This window comes from Patella vulgata, chromosome 4, assembly GCF_932274485.2.
Source record: "Patella vulgata chromosome 4, xgPatVulg1.2, whole genome shotgun sequence".
NCBI classification, from domain to species: Eukaryota; Metazoa; Mollusca; class Gastropoda; family Patellidae; genus Patella; species Patella vulgata.
In genome coordinates, this window is record NC_065882.2 from 14,202,980 (window position 1) to 14,220,086 (window position 17,107).

The 17,107-nt window shown below is 40.9% G+C and overlaps 1 protein-coding gene across 3 annotated transcripts in view; it reads left to right on the top strand.

The window, feature by feature from the left end:
• LOC126819189 (thrombospondin type-1 domain-containing protein 4) overlaps positions 1-17,107 on the top strand; it is a 147,105-nt gene that overhangs the window by 98,465 nt on the left and 31,533 nt on the right. Inside the window, exon 1 of one of the 3 annotated variants that reach the window (XM_050547090.2) lies at positions 6,628-7,105. The exons of the other annotated variants lie outside the window; for them this stretch is intronic. Within the exon in view, the coding sequence (XP_050403047.1) occupies positions 7,040-7,105 (66 nt within the window). The 5' untranslated portion in view covers positions 6,628-7,039. Of the gene's footprint in view, positions 1-6,627; positions 7,106-17,107 lie in introns of those variants that run through there. 3 annotated transcript variants of the gene reach the window in all.

Consider the following 17,107-nt stretch of genomic DNA (forward strand, 5'->3'; position numbering starts at 1 on the left):
CCGAGTTCACAACACGCCGTAAGTGTTTTGACACGCACGGGTCGCAGGGTTTGGTTACTTGGTAGCTCGCAGACCAGCCGCAAGGAACCTGGTGAACATTTTGTTTGTGTAGTACCAAAAGTCTCTACGGCCAGTCTGCGATCTTCTATGGTGCCAAACGCACGCAAGTGGCACGTAAGTCTCACGTGCGGGTTTACTAAAAGTAGCGTTGATCACGTGGCTAAGTGGGTAAGACGATGGCTCGCTATCCTGGAGGTCGGGTGTTCGATCCCTGCATTGGCCGAGAAAGTTCATTCTGATTTTCCGGCGTGGTTCCCCCTTGTCTGTGTTGCAGGACGGAGGGCCTGACAAGGACAGCTGTCTAGTCCTTCAGATGAGACGAAAAACCGAGGTCCCGTGTATATATTGGAATGCAGGTAAAAGATCCCCTGGCAATTGGAATTCGATATAAGAGTAGGCGATAGTGCCGCTGCCCGGGCAAAATTTCCCTCATAGCACACTGTATGGCGTATGCCCGTCTTCATTAGCCCAGTATAGGAGCAGAACAGTAAGACGTTAAACCCCATTTCATTTCATTTCATTTACTAAAAGTAGCACATTGTGAACTAGACTTTTAGACGATGTCATGACCGAAATAATCTATGTATACCTTTATCCACTGCAGCATTCCCCACCTCACCCCCACCCCCCACACCCGCCTCCCCCTTTGCTATCACTGACGTGTTTTAATACATAACCGTTTATTGCTATCACAAACATGTTTTAGTATGTAACCGTTTATTGCTATGACATATGTGTTTTAATATATAACCGTTTATTGCTATCACAAACGTGTTAGATTAAAATTAAAGCAAATTCACAGCGTTAATAAAAGAAAGGATAAAGGCTGACCCTGTGATCTGATCTCAAAAGAAATAAAATGTGATACGTTATTAGTTAAATGTTGATTTTAGAACCCCACATTATCTGATAACAAGTGAATTATCTGTTTTGTTGTTAATACAAGGCTTACTTTGTCGGGATTTATAATTCGCCATTTAGAGTTTGCAATGCGAATAAATGAAACAAAATGAGGTTGGGTATAACATCCTAATTTGCTGCACCAATCGCGTCAATACAGTGTTCTATGAGGGACCTTTTGCTGGACAGCGGCATTTTCGTGTGCTATTCATCGAATTTCAATTTCTAGGATTCTTTTACGTGCACGCCGACGAGTACCCGGGTGTATCCTCAATCACTATAACAAAGGAACACTACGTTTGAAAATCCCAAGGGCACTTTCTCTGCCAGAACAGAAATGAATACTCACTGAGCCACCGTGGTTCCCATATTTCTAGAGCACACTTTTAATTTATTTTTGAAGTTCACATAGTTTCTGTATTGACAGTGTCATTGAGTCAACTGGCGTGGTTTCGAATCCCCGGCTGTACGTGACAAGGAGTAGGGTCGCCTGTCCAACTTCGTGGGTTTTCTCCGGGTCCTCCGGTTTCCTCCCACTGCTAAAGACCCCTACGAGCAAGCGAATTATTGAAATAAAATTAAAACCATATGTTAGTCCCGAAATGACCTAGTTTGTATCGAGTGGACGTTAAACCCCATTTCTCTCTCTCTCTCTCTCTGTATTGACATAACATTTTGTCTTTGTATTGACTACAATTTCAACACTCAGTATATGAAATCACGTGACAAGTGTTCTAAGTTCTCCAATCTTTTGACTTTAGTTTTTATGAGGCAATGAGTAAACAAACCGTAGACCGTCAATACTTGAATTCAACCTAATCGTAGTTCATATTAATAATATTACACGATACTTTATTTCTGTCAAACTTCTATAATGTAAATACACTTGAATATTGTCAAAAAGCCTTTAAAACTGTTCACTTTACTAATAGTTGGTGCATGAACTTTACATAACAACACGTTTAAAGCGACACTCCTCACCCCCAAGTGACCGGCCTTTTGATCTGCGGCATTTGATTGCTATTGGTCAGGTCCTGGGATCTGCGACACCGTATAGCGCAGTGGTCGCTTGAGAATACACCTTAATAGTGGCTACTTTACTAACAGTTGGTGCATGAACCTTACATAACAACACATTTAAAGCGACTCTCCTCACCCCAATTGACCGACCTTTTGATCAGCGGTATTTGATCGCATGCGTTCAGTCCTTTGGATCAGTGGCACATAGCGCCAATGTCCCTTTCGGTCAATCTAATTAAAATATAGATCTATATTTCGTTTCGTTTTTTATACTTTCGATGGCCTACAGTACATGTGGATCTAACAAGTTATAGTGGGAGTGCACGTTCTATCCAAGCAATCGTCATTTGACCGGATTACGTCAGTCATTCGATTAACCAATTATCGACCGCCATGTATTTTTAATCTACTTTTGCTTTGTTTTGATTTCTATTGCCGCTAATGTCTACCCACAGTTCCGCGCAAAAAAGGTCAAACGCTTGATTCGACAGACCATTTGATTGGCTGACCCCTCATTTCAAGCAGAACACGAGTTAAATAACAACGCTTCCAGATCCAAGTGTAGTAAAGACAAGTAAAATCGAAATTTTGAACTATAAAAACGAAACGAAATTTGATCTGTGTTTTAATGAGATTGCCTTTCGGTCGACCCATTGGATTTTTGACACTTTACATCCCGGCGCTTGGATCTACTATACTGTACAGCACACCGACGACTTCTCCGGTCAAGCCCTTGGATCTACTGCACTGTACGGAACAGTGATGACTTCTCCGGTCAGGCATTTGGATCTACTACAGTGTACAGCACAGTGAAAACTTCTCCAATCAGGCCCTTGGATGATCTAGTACACTGTACAGCGCATTGGTGACTTCTCTGGTCAGGCCCATGGATCTACTGCACTGTACGACGCAGTGATGACTTCTCCGGTCAGGCCCTTGGATCTACTACACAGCGCAATGATGACTTCTCCAGTCAGGCCATTGGATCTACTACATTGTACAGTGCAGTGATGACTTCTCCGGTCAGGTCATTGGATCTATTACACTGTACAGCGCAGTGGACGCTGCCGGTCAGGAGTTTTGATCTACAACATTGTACAGCGCAGCGAACGCTGCCGGTCAGGAGCTTTGATCTGCGACACGTACTGCGCTGTTGGCTATTTGAGTAGGTATCATGGATCTGCGACTTTGTTTTAGCACAGTTGACGCTTCCGGTTCCACACTTGATCATCGATACAGAACAGCGCTGAGAACGGTTCCTTCCTGTCGGACCCTGTATTCGAGACAGCGTACAGCAAAGTCAGTACTTGGCTCTTCAGATCCAATACTGTACATAGCCATATTTAGACTAAGTATTGTTATTTTGTATTTTTATGAGTACGTGTTCAATACAAGAGTCAAATTATGTGCCTACGTTTATCTGAATTTCAACTTCCAGGGTTGTATTTTCGTACATAAAAGAATTTGTGCAATTCATACCATCCAATGGCCCCCAAAATATAATTCTATTAGCTCACCATCATGGCCTGTAATACAATGAACAAAAAATTCAATGCTATAGTCAGACTGGGAGAGAGAAACAACCAACAAAAACAACTTCGAGTGACAATCGTATTTATTCAAGCAATTACAGCACATATAGTATATTCAAAAGCATGCGCACAAAATCAACCAATCCGAACACAATGTATTCGAGTCTCACCAGTTCGTACTACAAACGCAAAGTCCCGAACGAGTTGGTACCAAAGAAACGTTTCGTCCATTTGTTGTTGTTATTGTGTCTGACAGGTTTACCAACACTAACTAATATACAACACAGGACAATGTTCAATGGTTCACATTTCAAAGCACATAGACAAGACCTACTTTCTCAATTGACATTTCATAATCGTTTATGAACAATTCTTCGGCATACTTTCTATTGTTAAATGATTTTATGGACTTCTGACATTCTTTCCCATTCTTCTTTTCCGTGAAAAATTTCATTTACATCAGAATACGTAATGTATTCAGTTTGTTCAACCATTCATGAGAGATCTTTTCTTGTACTTGTTTATTACGTTTAGATGTCTCTTTGACTTTTTCCAAGCCGATTGCATTCAAAGTAATACCTATACATGAATTTGGTTTGGTTCGGTAGGACGAAGCAGTTTTGCACGTTTGGACAGTTTCGTTGAAAGGGAGTTTTCTGTATTCAAGTTTCTGTGCTTTATGATGAAATTGAAATCGGATGGGGATTAACGTCCTGCACCAACCAGGATAATGAAGACGAATTCCAACCTTCAGGGGGTGGAGGGGAATCTTTTACGTACACACCAACGTGTACACGGGACCTCGGTTTCTCTTCTCATGCGAACTACTAGATGCCGTTCCTTGCTTGGCAAGGCCAACACCGGGATCGAACCTAGGGCCTCTTGGATTATCAGCCAGCGCCTTACTCACTGAGCCACCATTGCTGCGATGTATAATATACCTTTAAACAAGACCTCTTTACACTTTCATCAAATAGTATATTAACCTTTTTTTATGTACTCGGCCTTGAATGTCTCTTTGATGGTATAACACAAGTCTTGTATTTATGTCGAAGTTCGCTATATTGTGCGCTAGTCATATCACGCCATTACTCTATTTCATTAACGACCCGACATTAAATATAATATTGTAAAAAGGAAGAGCTCTGAAGTTAAAGCCTCGTCAGCCCCACTGGCTATTTGTCCCTTACTGGGTAGACGGACATTTCGGTCATTGGGGTTCAGGTGTCAGAGAGAGAGACAGGGGGGGGGGGGGTAAACGTCCACTCGACACAAACTGGGTCATTTCGGGACTAACACATGGTTCAATTTTATTTCAATAATTCGCTTGCGCCTGGGGGTCTTTAGCAGTGGGAGGAATGTGGAGGACCCGGAAAAAAACCCACGAGGTTGGGCAGACGACCCTACTCCTTGTCAAGTACAACTTGGAAATCGAAACCACGGCTTTTGACTCAATGATAGACCTTATGATACAGCGTGCACATGCTTACCATTCGGCCACTCAACCCCTCTTTCAGGTCACAGAGGTTAAATACACGTTTACTGGGAGTTAGGGTTAAAAACGGCGGTCGAAACGTCTAACATCGGCAAAAAGGTTTGAAGCCGTTTCTAATGATTCGCCGCGATTCGGGTGGTGGACCGGAATTAGAATTAGAAACATTCCAATTGTTGTAAAGTACTCACGCGTTTTTGGACCCACCGCGTCTAGTCATTGGGATTGGACGAAAAGCCAAGATTTCGTGCACACATTGACATTAAACGTAAAAGAACCCTTGTCAGTTGGAATTCAACAACAAATAGAAGGAAACCCCGTTGTCTGAATAAGATTTACCTTCATCGCACATTGCATGACGTAAGTCCGTCTACACTGATCTGTTAAAGTAGGACACCTATTTTATATCATGTCGTTGTTCAACCAAATCACCACATTTCTAGAAATGAAATCAACAAATTTTCGGTTTAACACCTACTTTGCTGCACCAACCGGGCTAATAAAGACGGGCATACGTCATGGAGTGTGCTATGAGAAACATTTTGCCCAGACAGCAACATTTCCAGCTACAGTTCCTCAAGTTCTAAATGTCAAGAGTTCTTTTACATCCAGTATCACTGACTAGAGGAAACCACACTGGAAAATCCCGAGGAACTTTCTAGAGAAAGGGAGAGAGAGAGAAATGAGGTTTTACGTTCACTCGACACAACTAGGTCATCTCGGGACTAACACATGGTTCAGTTTTATTTCAATGAATCGCTTGCGCGTAGGGGTCTTTAGCAGTGGGAGGAAACCGGAGGACCCGGATAAAACCCACGAGGTTGAACAGGCGACCCTACTCCTTGTCAAATACAACCGGGGAATCGAAACCCCGCCAGTTGACTCAATGAGGGAAACTTTCTAACCGGGATCGAACCTAGGATCTTCAGGTTAATGAGCCAGCGCATTATTCACCGATACACTGTGGCTCCCACGTTAAATGAAACCCACGGTTGAATTGGTGACAATAACTGAGACTCAAAGGTGAGGTTGACCCCTACTTATTTACTCACTTTTATTGACAACAGCATTGCTTTATAGAACCGGTGAATCGTGACTTCTTCAATAACGCAGTGCATATATGCATATAAATTGAATTTGAATATTATTATTGCTCAAGAGCACAAAATATCATTTCATATTCCTCAATTCAAGAAAACGTTATTAAAATTTAGTAGATGACCATCTATTTTTATTTGATATATATTACGAAATATAATACAATGTAGTTGAAATTTCTATACAGTTTACTATTTAATAAAGAATTAAATATAAAGAATTCGTTACAGTTAATAATAAGCATTTGTCTGCTGTCTTGGTCTGTTGTGAATTACGAGGTCTCAGTGATATATGATTTATTAAAATCGTGTGACAAAAATAATTCACGGGGGAGTTTCTTTAAAAGGCTTGTTATCATTTGTCACCGGTCACAAATTACTTTCTAAATCCTGACGGTTAAAGACACCTGTTTTAAAAAAGGTATTTGAGTCGTCGAAACACACTTTCGCTAGCGTGGCAGTGACCTACAGCGAATGCTTGCAATGTGTAATACGCCGATCGTTTTTACCGGGTCTTTTGTACTCTGTAAAGGCGACTACTCGCGATTGCATGTTTAATGTGTAGTCAATACTTTTGTAGTTATATAGGGCTTTTGAATTTTACTATATTAGTGTTTGAAGGAACAGTAGCCTGTAGTGTGGTATTCACAGAAGACTCGAGGAAGTACACCAAAGAGCAGTTCGGAATTTTATTACACGATCATTTTAAGGAGTAGCGAAAAACTGCTACACACAGTCTACATGTTGACGTTCGTCAAAGCACATTTTTGAATAATTATTCATTAGTATGCTAGGAAGAAGTTTGGTAGTATCAACAGTTTGCTTAGGAGAAATTTTAGTCAAACAGTAATCAATTAGGGATTTCTACAGGGATCATCTTTGACCCCTTCTCTGTTTAAGCTAATAATTAACGTTATTTGATTGAACTCAACCTTATCATGGATTTATGTTTGAAAGGATGTGCAAGATTATGGACAGTTCTCCCACACGTCTTGTTAATTTTTGTGAGTATATAATTTTTAAGTTTGATCTTTATGCTATTACACTGATCACGCGGTCGGTTTAGCCGTTTTAAACACTTCATAACACTTCCGTTCTTTTTGTTCTTGTACTTTTATATTGGGATCACTTGGCTAGTGGGCATGGGACGTCCTTTGCCCCGAGATTACATTTTACATGAGAGAGAGAGAAAGAGAAAGAGATGGGCAAAGCGTTCCCTCAACTTGCACTAGGTTTATTTCGGGGTTAGGATATAGCATACTGTATTTCGCTCATTCGCTTGCGTACATGGGGCTTTAGAAATGAGAGTACCCATGATGTTAGGCATCTATTGAGAACGGATACAATTATTGGATATATAACCGTTCATAAATAATTGATAAATAATTCAGCAGTAATTTAGGAAACTACAACTATTGCATCAGTGTCGAACCTTGTCAAATATAGAGTCCGCTTAACTTGTATTGTGCAGATTGTTTACCTCTTTCTAGAAGGCAACGTTTTGACGTTACCAAGTAGACGGGTCTAACTCGTGTCATTTACTGAAGGTGGGCCATCGACGCTAATAATGTGCCTTACCTCCTGGTTGTTCTCCTCCTCGTTCAGATGCCAGATGAGGAGGACATATTCATTTTCACTTGATTTTTATATCTTTCATAAGACAACAAAAAACATCAATTACCAAATCGGCCGCCATGTTTACTTACAAATGTCTATGTGAGGATATGATCGGGGTGTAATATTTGATTTCGACTTGATATCATTTAACTGAGAATAGAGCTAGGGGAATTATTGAATAGACTTGGGTTACGGTATATGCAAACCACATGCATTCTTATACAAATATTCAAATAACTTTGTTGTACGGGATATGAAGACCGCGGTTAACAGGGCTCGTGTTCACACCATGTCTACATAGACGATTTAAATACAACCTTTTCAAAAGAAATGTCTTTTCTCTTCTTTTCTTTATTACGATTTTTATGTCGGATTATATTGATGTAGTTTTCAAAAGTGTGGCTAGTGGAATTGATATGTTAGATGTAGGGCCTGCCGGGCTGACAAGAAAAGTGTACATTATCTTCCAAAGGCTCTCCGGAGAATACATTGACCATTGCAATGTGTCAATCCCTCGGGTTCCGAGAGCCACAGAGGCTCAGTAAGTAACGTGTTGGCTTACCAACCAGGAAGTCCCGATTTGATCCCCGTGTTCGCTAAGAAAATTTCCCAGGTCCTTTGCAGCGAGGTCAGTGGTGTCATTCGGATGGCACGATAAACCAAGATCGCGTGTGTACACGTAAAAGACCCCCCCCCCCCCCCCACACACACACACTTGGAATTCGATAAATAACAGACGGGACGAAATCAGTGCTGTCCGCGCAAAATGTCTTTCACCATAGCACACTGCATGGATTTTCGGGCCGCGTTTCGATGTAGAGTAGGTGGTAACGTGGGTGTCCAGGCAAAATTTCCCTCAAAGCACACTGCGTGGCTGGCCGACTTCATTAGCCCAGTTGGTACTAACAGTAGGATGTTAAACCCCATTTCATATAGAAGTCCTATATAATATAATAACGGAGTGAGCAGCCTGGTTAGTGCAGAAAAAACATACATTAAACCCTTTTTATTTCTGACAATCTCCCGGTGCAAGGTCTATGTAATATTACAATGGGAGGAGCAGACTTATTATTGAACCTGTAATAAGTTTATGTTGAAATTAGGATTAAGAAGAAGTAAATTAATGTTTTAATATGGCGGCCAGTCAAGGCAGCGAACTATTCTCAAAGTAGATAGTTCTCTGTGTGCAGAATGGTCCTGTGTACAATATTATTATGAGCCCAGCAGACATAGAACTGAACATATTAAAGGGACTATTCCGATTTGAACAGAGTCTCAAAAATAAAGTCCGAATACGTATAAAATTTAAGCACCAACATATAGAGGAATGGTGTATTTACCGTGTCTCAAAAGTTCAGCTCAAAATATTGAGTCGTTTGGACGTGAACGTCAAAAATGCTTATCCGGACACATAACCCTTTTAAGATTTCGGGTCAAAATTTTCGTTGGGTGACCTGATAATTGATTCCCGTTCCTTTAGAGGCCAATACAATGTATGACCAATGTGCTGTACTTGATAACGAAAGGTAAATGTCACATAAACATTATTTTTATAAAAAAAAAGTCTGGTTTTATCCAGACACCGTATAATACAGCTTGGGACACCGGTCTCCATTTCCAGATGAAGGCTGACAGGTTGAAGTTGTTTGAAAACGTATCACAAATATTAAGTTAGTTGGTCGGCCGTTAGGAAAAGGATTTTAAGGGATTTTAACACAAAATTAAGCAGTTTTATATTCCAACATATTATCGGGATTGGCCCTTTAAAGATTTAGGCGAAAAGTATACTAAAATTTTAATATGGCTGTCATTCAATTTAGAGATATATTCTCAAAATAAATAGTTCTCTGTGTGTAGAATGGTCATATGTACTATTTTTTAATGAGGTCAGCAGACATAGAATTGTTGTACCTGTAATAAGTCTGTGTTGATATACGGATTAAGGACATGCTCTATCATTATCTCTAAGTGAAATAACTGCAGGTAGAATGATAATCTGTAGATTATTAATAGGGCGTTAAGCGACAGGTGAAAGTGGACAGTTATGTATGAGCTGTATAGATTGATTCAAAGCGGCGGATCCCGCGGGTACTGGAGATTTGAGAGAGAGAGAGAGAGAGAGAGAGAGAGAGAGAGAAAACAATATGGTTTAATGTCTCGCCAACGCAATTCCTCAGTTCAGTTGTTTTGAGTTTATGGCTTGCGCTTTCTTCTCCTCTTCTCATTCCTCTGTTCTAGCGAGCAGATCGTTTGTCACCGGAAACAACCGTACATGACCGGAATCATCCGCCGTTTATCACCGGAAACAACCAGAGAGAGAGAGAGAGAGAGAGAGAGAGAGAGAGAGTTTAACGTTTACTCGTCACAAACTAGGTCATTACGGATCTAATATTGTATTCAATTTTATTTCAATAATTCTCTTACGCGTAGGGGTCTTTAAGCACTGTTAGGCCACCCAATCACTCTGGACGACGGTATTATACATAAGCGTATGAGTTGGGAGAGGGGGCGAGGCCTATCAAATTCGGCCAAAAACAAAAAATTCGGTAGAGAGCAAGGTGATATGTATGATCTTAATGATCTATATAGATTGATTCCAGCGGCGGAGTTTTCGGAGATGAAATTTGCTTAGTCACAAGTCGGCATTACACACAGGCGTAGAAGTCGTGGGGGGGGGGGGGCAGATGCCTCTCAAATTCGACCAAAAATCGGGCAAGTGAAGGCTAGGCCAAAAACAAAACTAAAATAAATAAATAAAATGGCGTCTTAGATTGTATCACGTCAAATCAACCAAATTCACCACCTAAATCGAAAAGGTTTAACTATACTATTCAAAAAATTTTTTAAGTGTTATTAAAGTCACCTAATGAAACTGACGAAGAAACAAATGACAAAATGAAATGAAGTTCACATTCATCGATTTATTCCAAATGATCGTTAGACTAAGTAAGGCACAGACTGACCATTATAAGGGTAAAATGATACCCGGGGTCAAACAGCAAAGTTACCACAGCATCACAACCATGTCAGTAACGGGTAAATCCTCCTCTGTTTGCCAAACAAGCATTGATCCGACGTGGCATACTCCTAATGAGACGTCTAAGGTCATTTTGGTCCAGATTGTCCCATTCCTGTTGCAACGCAGCAGCAAGTTCTTGGACATTGACAGGACGTTGTTGACGTTGACGTAACCTCTGTCCAAGCATGTCCCAGACATGCTCGATGGGGGAGAGGTCGGGACTCAGTGCTGGCCAAGGTAATGTGGTGATGTTCTGTTGTTGGAGGTAACCTGTAACGATCCTGGCCCTGTGACATCTTGCGTTGTCATCCTGGAAGATGAAACGGCGGCCATGACGTCGTGCGAACGGCACAACATGGACTGCCAAGATGTTGTCCCGGTAGTACTGGCCTGTAACACGCCCTGCAACAACATGTAAAGCCGTTCTTCCAGCAACAGTGATGCCTCCCCACACCATAACAGAACCACCCCCAAATCGATCATGTCTGATGACGTTAACGTCTTGGAAGCGCTCGTTTCGACGACGCCACACCCTCCTACGTCTGTCCAAAAAATCAACAGTGAACCTTGACTCATCTGAAAACATCACATTGCTCCAGCGTCGATTATCCCAGTGTTGACGATCCCTACACCAACGACGTCTTGCCTGAATGTGATGATCTCTCGGGCGCGAAGGTGACCCCTATGCAGTCGATTCCGAATCGTCTGGCCACTCACTCTCACACCAGTGTCTGTTTGAAGACGAGCGCTGATCTGATTTGCTGTGATGACACGATTTCTCAAGGCCAAGGTACGGATAAATCGATCCTGGGCTTGAGTTGTCGCCCTTGGTCGACCTGAGCGTGGTCTGTCCTGTACAGATTGTGTATCACGGTATCTGGACCATAGCCTGCTTATGACAGACTGAGAAACATTCATCGTCCGCGCCACAACCGCCTGTGTTGTGCCGATCTGTAGCATGCCAAGGGCACGTAACCTTTCATTTTGGGTAAGCCGACGCATATCAAAATTTGTTTTCTGGTCACTAAAACAATTAAACTGATGTTTCCACCCTGGAATTCAATGCCACAATGACTGTAACATTCAAAGTCAGAGTCGTGCAAATCTTGGGTTGGACCCCCATGATGATCCCAAGCATCACATGCATTCCATGCGGTAGCTATTGGTGCGTTTGGGCGTCACATGTAACTGGAAATGTTTCTTCTGTTAGGTTCTATAGTGACTTTTTTCGTAGTCATTTGCATATTTTAGTATTATGCCCCCAAAATCAAATATCCCCTACTTTTTTTGAATAGTATATTATAATTTTGTAGATCCGCCTCTGAATGGCGGTACATGTATGTAAAGGACCATATGTCTCTGACATCCAATTATGCACAACATATGGCATGTTAACAGCTATAGATTAACAACCAAAAAACTTCCTTATCACGACACTCATTCAAATATTCAAGGCGCACTCTACCTATTGAGGGGGGTTGGATGGCTGAATAGTTAGCGTGCGCGCGCTGTATCATAAAGTCTGTCATTGAGTCGACTGGCGTGGTTTCGAATCCCCGGTTGTACGTGGCAAGGATTAGGGTCGCCTGTCCAACCTCGTGGGTTTTCTCCGGGTCCTCCGGTTTCCTCCCACTGCTAAAGACCCCTACGCGCAAGCGAATTATGTAAATAAAATTAAACCATGTGTTAGTCCCGAAATGACCTAGTTTGTGTCGAGTGGACTTTAAACCCCATTTATCTCTCTCTCTCTCTCTCTCTCTCTCTCTCTCCCTATTGACTAAAATAACTTATTTAATATCAGAAATCCGTGAATTTGTGATTTCGATCGGGGAAACTATCTGATATAAATTTGGGGATATGTTCCTTTGTTTAAGATGGGGGTTGGGCGGCCGAATGGTTAGCACGTGCGCTTTATCATAAGGTCTATCACTTAGTCAACTGGTGTGGTTTCGATTCCCGGTTGTACGTGACAAGGAGTAGGGTCGCCTGTCCAACCTCGTGGGTTTTCTCCGGGTCATCCGGTTTCTTCCCATTGCTAAAGATCCCTACGCGCAAGCGAATTATTGATATAAAAATGAACCGTGTGTTAGTCCCGAAATGACCTAGTTTGTGTCTAGTGGACGCTGAACCACATTTCTCTCTACCTCTCTCCTTTGTTTAAATTCAAAAGTACAAGATAGAGGAAAGACCAATGATAATTAAGAATTTAATGTGTATACATGTCACCTGCAGGTGTTAATAACATCATCACATTATGTCACGTGTTTTTTATAATTAAAGTAAACATATGATAAACAAGCAGTCAGTGACAAATCTGTCTTAAAGATACAAAATACCAGAGAGAGAGAGAGAGGGAGAGAGAGAGAGAGAGCGGGGGGGGGGGGCAACATAGTTTAATGTCTTGTTAATGCCTCGGTTATTTCGAGACTCTTGCGTTTTCTTCTTCTTCCAATTCTTCTCTTCTCCCTCTTTTCTTGTGGGTAGTCCCCACAACCGGAAACAACCGTTTTTGACCGGAATCAACCTTTTGTCATCAGAAACAACCGTTTTTGACCGGGATCATAGAACTGTATTATATTCGATCTGTCTCGAAATCAACCGTTTGTCATCGTAAACAACCGTTGGCACCAAAAATCAACCGTTTATGACCGGAACCAGCAGTTTGTAAACGAAATCAACCGTACATGGCCGGCATCAGCCGCACATGATTGAGTCGAGAACGGTTTAGAGACTGTTGCTATATTTTAGTTAACAACCAGTTTCAATTAGAAATTAAAATGAAACAAAATGGGTATTAAAACCATATACAACATACGTCATCTTTCTATGAAACACATTGGTTCAAATTATCAAAATCATTTAATTCTAACGAATCTGTGTCCACGTTAGTTTCCATTGTCTTCGCTCATCCATATTCTCCTTATACGCCTCTTTGTTTCCGGTTTGCGTCTTCAAAGTAAAATGGTTCATGTTGCGTTTGAAAAAGACGAGAGTGCCATCTTCGAAACGTTCCATGTTAATAAACAAGTAATTGTTCTTCCATATATTATATTTAGTGTGTTAGTCACCCAAGAAGAACTATCTGACGGTTTTCCCCTTTAAACAATACATGCCTCAAAATGTACTTAACAACTTTATCGTGGCGCAGTTAGAAGTACGGGGTCAAAGATTAAAACATTGTGTATAATAGAACATCTTGGTTGACAATTTTCTTTCTACATTTATCTGAAACTTTTTTATGTTTTTTTTTACTTTATATTAGTGTAGAGTGCACCATAAACTAAAAACTAATGACAACAGTTTCATGGCTAAGGCATTAAGGGCGCAAACGTGGTACCCATAGCCATATATATGGACACAGCTCACGAAATATTTAGTCTTTCTCTCCCTTTCCCTTTTCCCCCCTTTTGCATGGCGATTTGTGTTGAGTTTTTGGTGTAGAATCGAAGACAGGGGTTTGAAAATACATTTTCTGCCAGGTTTTGGTGAATATTCAAGATTTTTAGACGGAAGGATACAAGAGTTGAGCGGTTGGTTAGGTTGAAATGTAGGGCGGAAAATTGCCTGTTTAATAATCTTTACTTCCAGTTTGTCTATCTCAAGTTTTCCATGGTGAATCCATACGTGCTTTTGAGCAGATGTTGCTCCATCTGTGGCAGAAAGCGTTCTACCCAACGAAAATTTGGGAAAAATTTAGAGCCGGTCTAAGAGACGAGAATTCACATTAAAGTCAATGGGGAAATCATTAGTGATCTGTAAGCCTAATATGTCAGCATTAGTATCAGTGTAAATACCTAATATAGCAGCATTAGTATCAGTGTAAACGAGGCACGAGCGGAATGATCGTTCTGCATAAGATACATTTGGTCACAGGCGGGAACTGTGTAAGAATATGTATTTTGGGTGGGGGCAAATCAAAGAACATTCCACACAGAAAGCACTGACCGCGGATCTAACTTTTTCCATGCATCCAGCCAGCGAGAATCGAACTCATGACCGCACCCAATGGTCTCGCAATGAATAAATGATAATTGGTACTAATATAAGTTAGGGTTAGGAATATTCATAAAGTGTGTGGTTAATGCAAGTATCGTGGTTTGTATGCCACGCCTGTACGTCGGCTACTCCATCTTTTCGGCTTCCTCCCACTACTAAGTAGTCTCCGAACACAAACGTAATATTGAAATTAAAGGATGCCATTTGTTAATCCCTAAACGACATGATTTGTGTTGAGCGGACATTGAACCCCATTTGTAGTTTGCTTTTAACGTTGAACCCCATTTCATTAAATACGATTAATTCCTCAAATAACCCTTTGCAGTTAGAATTCGATGAAGAGTAGGCTTAAACGCCACTGCCCGGGCACAATTACTCTTATAGAACACTACATGGCGTAAACCCATCTTCATAATCCCGGTTGGTACAGAACAGTAGGGCGTTAAACCCCATTTCATTTATGCTATAAAGCCGTCTTCATTAGCCTAGTCGGAGCAGAACAGTAGGACGTTAAACTCCATTCCATTTAAGGGTAGGCCGTAGCGCCGATACCAGGGCAAAATGTCTCCCATAGGACATTGTATGGCGTATGCCCGTCTTCATTAACCCAGTCGGAGCAATAGAACGTTAAACTCCATTCCATATAAAATGTTATAAAGGAAGTGCTATAGAAGCAGAAATTGGGTGGTTTTTATATGCATGTGCGGCCATATTTAAATGTCAGTATCATTTGTGAGATTTGTACATTGTTATTCTATACACAAACCACTTAGTTTTCAAGATTTTTCATCGCCGAAATGACATTTCAACCTTTCATATATTAATGTCAGAAATGAAGTTGTTAGCTAACAATAATCATATTTTATGTGTAAATGACACTTACAGTAAATCACGTGCAATCCTTATGATGTATGATAGTTTCTTAAAACACTTCAAGTCATAGAAATTTCAAGGGTTATTGAAGGACAGTATAATAGAATGAAGTATAAAGTCGAGTGAAGGGAGCCACGGTGGTTCAGTGAGTAAGAAGTTGGCGAGCTAACCAGGCGGTCCTGGTGTTGGCCGAGAACGTTCTTCGGGATTTTTTCGATGAGGTTCCACCATGTCTATGATGCAAGACCGACGACCTGGCAGGAGACACCGTAGGCCTATAGTCGTTCGGATGGAATGAAAAACCGAGGTTCTGAGTACTCATTGGCTTGCACGTAAAATAATCCTTGACAGTTGGAATTCGAAATAGGAGAAGGCCAAAGTGCCGCTGTTCCGGGAAAATTTATCTCATAGCACACTGTATGGATATGCCCGTCTTTATTAGCCCAGTCGAAGCAGAACAATAGGACGTTAAAGGGACAATAACACTCTTGCTGGCTTGGTAGCTCCAGAAAATAAAAAATAGCCTTATTCTAAGTACTAGATGTGTTAGTGTCCTACCTGTTGTGTAAATGATCCATTAATTCCTATTTTACTTGTCCAGAGGGTTCAAAAATATTTTTAAATCCAAGTAACATTTGAAAAGCTTTACGTCAGGCTTTTCAAATCATTTAGTTGAATTTTTTCAATTGTTTAAATTAGGTGTGTTAAGATGAAATTTGTATCATCAATTAATTGGAATATTGTAAAATAGTACAATTTGTTGACCAGAATAAAGATTGGGACATATTATTCAGTTACAACAAGAGTGATAATTGAGGCTTTAAACCCAATTTCATTTCATTTTGTGATTTTATATTTTAAAGCCACTGGTGGTCAATTGAGGGAGTTTTAATCCCCTGTAAACTACTATATTGTCAAATTGAATTAGTCCAAAAGTATTTCCGTTCCGTTCGGTATTTACAAAGATAAAAAAAAAAATGTAGATTTGAAAATTTCACAACATTCGACATCTTCTGCAGACGATAACGACAAACCAGTGTCACCTATAAGGTTTTGATGAGCCTCTTTTTAATTTGATTGTATCAAAGCCGGTCGATTATCTACCTCTGATATTTTGATGACAAATAAAATATTGTAGAAAATTGACGATCAACCCAAACTTGATACGAACGCACCTTGTCCCAACTTCATACAGATGCTACTCCTTTTAAGCCCAGTGATTCTCCCTTGTCAGTGATGCCGGGCGGAGGGATTGACAAGGACAGCTGTCTAGTCGTTCAGATGGGACGAAAAAACGAGGTCCCGTGTACACATTGGCGTGCACGTAAAAGATCCCTCGACAGTTGGAATTCGATATAAGAGTACCGTAGTGTCGCTGTCCGGGCAAAATTTCCCTCATACCACACTGTATGGCGTATGCCCGTCTTCGTTAACCCAGTTCGGAGCAGAACAGTAGGACGTTAAACCTCTAAGCCCATACCGGATTCAACCGGTGGTATAG